The following is a 5,633-nucleotide window of genomic DNA, read 5'->3' as shown; positions in this document are numbered from 1 at the left end:
AAGAATAATATTCAAAGTAGAGCATTTTTGTTCATAAAACAACTATTTTAAGAGATAAAAAAAGACTACCTGATAATCTGAATAATTTTAGAAAATGGCAACTATTTTCTCCTTTACAATGTCTAAATCAATTACATCCAAGCTTTTGTGAGCTACCTTTTATTAATATATTCTTTAAGCCAACTGAATTTGAATTGTTATCTATTCAGTGGGATAAATTAGCAACTGTGTATTGAAGATAATATTTAGCCAAAGATAAAATTGTCGACAGCTATAATTTTTGGGCTGAAATATAAAAATACCAAGATGCAGGGGCACTTTTATTTTCAGGCAATTGTCTAAATTTGTACTCAAAGTTCTCGTTTTACCTCCCAGTAATGCCATAGATGAAAGAACTTTTTCAATGTGAACTCTATAAAAACTAAATCACGTACCTAGTAGGATTTCTATACCAATGTTAGACACATTATTAAGAATACGGTGCCATTTCATTTTTACAAAACATTGTTGTACCATGTTCACTCCAACAAATGACATGTATAAAAGATTCAACTCACAAATTATGTATCCTAAGCCTGATGATCTTAAATCAAACAATCAAAGTTATAATGATAGTACCAACTAGTGTATAATATTAAAAACTGTCGTATTCTTCATTTAGTTTATAGTAAAGTATATTGTTATCAACATGTTAGGTACATAAGACTGTGTATTTTATTTCACGTTAGAAATGTATTTCTTAAACACCTTAACATTGTTGTCAAAAGTTAAAACAATGTCTCGTGCGAGTGAAAAATGTATGTATTATGACTGTTTGCGCCGTTACTAATCCTACGAGCAGTTGTCGGCAACGATTCGCGAATTGTGTTAGGACGGGAGCGGAGATGGGTTACCCAAAAATGAACTCAGCAATGGTTTACAAGGCGGAAACACATGTAAATTTAACATAGGTTTTTATGTTATAATTATTTCAATAATGGGCGCTCTAATAATAAACCTTACGTATTTAAATAAATCACCTACGATTTATAAACCCAAACAATAATATTTGACCCACGGAACACTAGTATAGGCACTATAGTATATAAACAATGGCCTGACTCAGTGACAGCACGACTATCGACAACGATTGTAGGCTAGATAGACGGTGGATGCCAATGATAGTACCTCGCCAGAATGACGACGGCAGAAAAATCTTCACAGTGTCATAAGTCCCTCCGACAGCGAGCCGAGGGAGATATCACGCTACGCTTAAAAACGGGAGCGAGCGCGATGTTCGGCTCAACAGTAAATCACACACGAACCGGAAACAGTGAGTTCATAAACAGTTCATACGATCACGATAATCGGTTGCTCAGAGCGCGGTACTTCAACAGTTACGTAAACACACGAATTTTTGGACGGCGCATAGCACCACGTATAACGGGGACGAGCGCGATGTTCGACTCAACCGTTAATCATAAAAAAAAAATCATTTATATATTATTATCTTCTCGAGATCATACGTAGTTTCACAGGCACGCTGGAAAACGACAACGGAGATGGCCGACGGCTTGACCAACGGACAACGGAAGGGGGAAGCCGCGGCTAGTAACTTCGATATCCGCAACTTGAAGAGTCTGGAGCGAAGCGGTAAAACATTTTTGCTTTCGAACAGAGTGACAGAGCAAGAAATAATTTAAGTAAAACAAATTGGCATCGCTATAAAGGCGCGTGTGAATTTACAGCAACCACTACCTACATAACACAACTCATCCATTGGATTAGACATCCCAAATATCCATTTTATGTCCAGTACATTTGTGGCATTATACTGTAAAAATCCGGAATTTTTCCGTGATGTCACGGACCGTAAAAATCCAGAAAAAAAAATTCTACGGACCGTAATTGTCTGGACTGTAATAATCCAGAATTTTAAAAATATCGAACCATAATACTAAGGGCCGTAATGCCCCAGAAAATTAAAAACCATAATCTCCTGGACTGTAACTATGCGGAAAGCTAAATGACATGAATCGTAATTTCACGTAACGTAATATTCCGGAAAAGTATAAGATACGACACTAACGCTATCAAGTGGATCGTCTGTGTACTCTGTCAACGAAAACTATATAGTCGCCGACTAAGGTTAGTAAATCAGCGAGTAATAGCCAGGCCCTGATTTAGTGAAATAGGGGCCCTGTGCACTATAAACTTTGGGGGTCTTTTTTAACAAAAAATTTAAAAAATAATAATAGGTACATATTAAACAATAAAAAGTTCAATTCATTTATTTAATTATAATAGACATTTTTTTCTTGTTTTTTTTTGCAAATTCAGCAATTACGTCTTAAAATGTTAACTGTTTAGTAAAATCACAATTGGTTGATTGTCAGTTATGATAAAGAGTCCAGTTTTTCTTGTGTTAGGGTGCTGCAGCCGGTACCAATAATCACGTATGATAGGCCAAAAGCTAGACAAAACTGTGGGACTTTGGTTGGACGGATTTTAATTTTAAAAACTAATTGAAAATCATTAACAACTCTACTAAAGCATGGTCGTGAAAATTTATCATTATAACAAAAATGAATGGCGTACTTAAATATATAAAATACCAAAATTCTTATTTTATAAATTGTTGATATCTTATCGAATAATTTGAATAAATAAAATCCCCTAGATCATTCCCTAACTAATACAATGACTAATTAATATCTTTTTTCAAAATTAAAATCTGTCGAACCCAAGTCCCACAGTTTTGTCTAGCTTTTTGGCATTTTTGTCATTTGAATAGCATGAGTATATTTGATAAAATCTGTATAGTTGACATGTGCCTGCGTGTGCGAAAATTCACGACGGCGGTCCTAATTGAAAATAAACTGCCTCGATTCCTAGAATATAATATTACAAGATAAGAAAACGTCAACGGAGAAGAAGCAATGTAAGCAACATTTTCTTCTCCGGCTCTCGATTAAACCGGAAAAAAAGAAAAAAAAAACATAAGAAAACGAATGCCGGCGGTGTGCTTAATTGTAATAAATATTATATTATTGTAATAATAATAAATACAGTGAAACCTCTGAATAGCGGACACTCTTGGTCACCAACATTTTGTCCGTTATTCGGAGGTGTCCGTTATTCAGAGGGGATAAATGTCTGAAAACTATTTGTATAATAATGTACTATGTATGTACATATATGTAATGTTTTTACTTATTATTTATTGTAAGTTATTACATTTTTATATTTTTACAAATTACATATTATTATTTAAAGTATATTTTTACAATCAAAATCAAAAATTATTATTTATTATTTATTATTACATTTTATATTTTTACAAATTACATATTATTATTTATAGTATATTTTTACAATTAAAATTAAAATTATACAAAATACATATTTTAACATATTTTAAAATTATTTTTGTTTGAAAAAATTGGTGAGCTTTGTCTGTTTATAATTACACCGTCTCTGTACAATCTCATTAGTAATATTATTCGCTAATGTTACAGCAGAAGTAAAAATAGAATTGCTCTTTACCTCTATTGATGAAATGAAATGACTTACGCTCTTTACAGCAGACAAAGCATCCTGTAAACTTGTAATTTGATATTTTGAAGTTTCTGCTTCTGCAGGCTCGTCTTCTTCCTCATTTTCGGGCTCATCGGGTTCATCAGGATCATCGATGCCCGTTAGATTGGTGTCATGAGTGGAAATGATTTTGTCTAATTCAAAATATGTCTCTACTTCAACACTGCTGTCGATCAGTGTGATGAGAGCTAAAAGTTCTCCATCTATTACGGATTGTTCTCCAGTATCAATTGTTTGTTCTAATTGTTCATCGACTTGGTGACTGAAACCACATCGCAAAAAGCATTTTTTTAGAGTTTCAAGCTTGATTTGAGCTTAAGCAGAAGCCACACAATACACAGCGTCCAAAACATTTATAGCGCTAGATTCTCCAGCATCCAAATCAGCAACAGCTTTTTGTAACAGTTGCTTACGATAGAGGTATTTAAATTGTTGGATTATGCCCTGGTCCAAAGGTTGGCAGTGAGACGTCATATTTGGGGGGAAAAAGACTAGCTCGACATTTTGCAGTTTAAGATGGGGATGAGGAGCTGCATTGTCGAGAAAGTAGTACTTTTCTTTGACTTTTAATCATTTGTTTATCGAATTTCATGAGCCAGTCTGTCATAATCTGTGTCGTCATCCAGGTCTTTTTATTCCAACACCAGTCAACGGGAAATTTATTTACGTCTAATTTTTTGAAAGCCCGCGGTCGTTTTGCCTTACCTATGATGAGAGGACGTTCAAACTCACCTATTATATTACAGCACAATAGCACAGTCAACCGTTCTTTTGAAACTGTTCCACCACTGCACGTTTCATTTTTAAATGCCATAGTTTTATTGGGTAGAACTTTAAAAAAAATTCCAGTCTCGTCGGCATTTAAGATGTCTCGCTTTTCATATTTATCGATTATGTTTGGCAATTTTTTCTTCCAGTCATCAACAGCTATTCTATCAACGGCTGAAGCTTCCCCACAGATAGATTTAAACGAAATGTTATGCCTTTTTCGAAATTTTTCCAGCCACCCGTTTGAAGCTTTAAAGTCGTTTAATCCGTGAACTTCAGCAAGTTGTTTAGCCTTTTCTTGTATTGTTGGTCCGGAAACTGGTAAATTTTTTTCTCGAGTTTTGCTAAACCAGACCAAAAGTTCTTTATCAATCACACTGCCTTCAGATTTTCTTAGTTTCGTTAATTTTAGTTCTTCATTTTCATTTTCAACCCACGCTTTATAAATTTCTTCTGTGTTAGAAACAATATCCACGATCTGTGTTTTTCCAACTTGAAACTTTTCTGCGAGTGCACGAATTCCTACGTTTCCGTTGTTTTTACGATAATCTAAAATGTAAATTTTTTCGCGAAGCGACAACCGTTTTCGTTTTAACGTAGTCATCGCGTCGAAAACCGTCACTAACTGACATACTTTTGTCATAACACATAATCGCTTCACCGATAACCGAATTTGTCATAATCGTATCGTCCCATAACGAGTTTGTTATCGTAATTATGTTACATTATTACAAGAGTGCATACGAATATGAATACGTATTACAGATTGTATTTTCAAATACCTAATGATGAGGGATTTACCATTGTTTTAAAAATTCCCTAATAAAATAATGCCCGTTATTCGGAGAGTCCGCTATTCGGAGGTTTTCCTATTGAAAAGTAGTGAAAATGTCCCCGTTTCCCAAAAAACGTCCGCTATTGGGAGGTGTCCGTTAGTGGAGATTTCACTGTGTATATATCGCCCTGCGTACTTGTATTGGTCCCCTGCCGGTACGTAATATTCAACGGCAAGCACAAATCATATTCTTATTTTGATTTTCGATTAGTCTGGTGTCTGCTGTTGTTTGAAACTATAATAGTATAATGTGCAGTATCTAGAGAGAGAATTTTTGTATAAAATATTTACATATTTTTCATTTTTGGTGCTATGGACAGTAAAAGTGACTGGCATTATGGAAAAAAAACTAAAACTCTTTTATCCAAGAAAAAGAAAAATAAAGGTAACATTAATGCCCTGAATGGTTTAAAAAAAGTAAGTATAAATATTACAAATCTATTAATTACTATAA

General features: G+C 34.1%; 1 protein-coding gene across 1 annotated transcript; it reads right to left on the bottom strand.

The window, feature by feature from the left end:
- Positions 1–4,087: 4,087 nt before the first annotated feature.
- On the bottom strand, positions 4,088–4,948 carry LOC132948172 (tigger transposable element-derived protein 6-like). Its single transcript, XM_061018531.1, has one exon. The coding sequence runs from the start codon at positions 4,946–4,948 to the stop codon at positions 4,088–4,090; it is 861 nt and encodes a 286-aa protein (XP_060874514.1).
- Between the last annotated feature and the right edge of the window lie 685 nt (positions 4,949–5,633).

This window comes from Metopolophium dirhodum, chromosome 1, assembly GCF_019925205.1.
Source record: "Metopolophium dirhodum isolate CAU chromosome 1, ASM1992520v1, whole genome shotgun sequence".
Classification (NCBI taxonomy): domain Eukaryota; kingdom Metazoa; phylum Arthropoda; class Insecta; order Hemiptera; family Aphididae; genus Metopolophium; species Metopolophium dirhodum.
The sequence above is the reverse complement of the archived record's forward strand: the minus strand, read 5'-3'. Positions and strand labels throughout refer to the sequence as shown.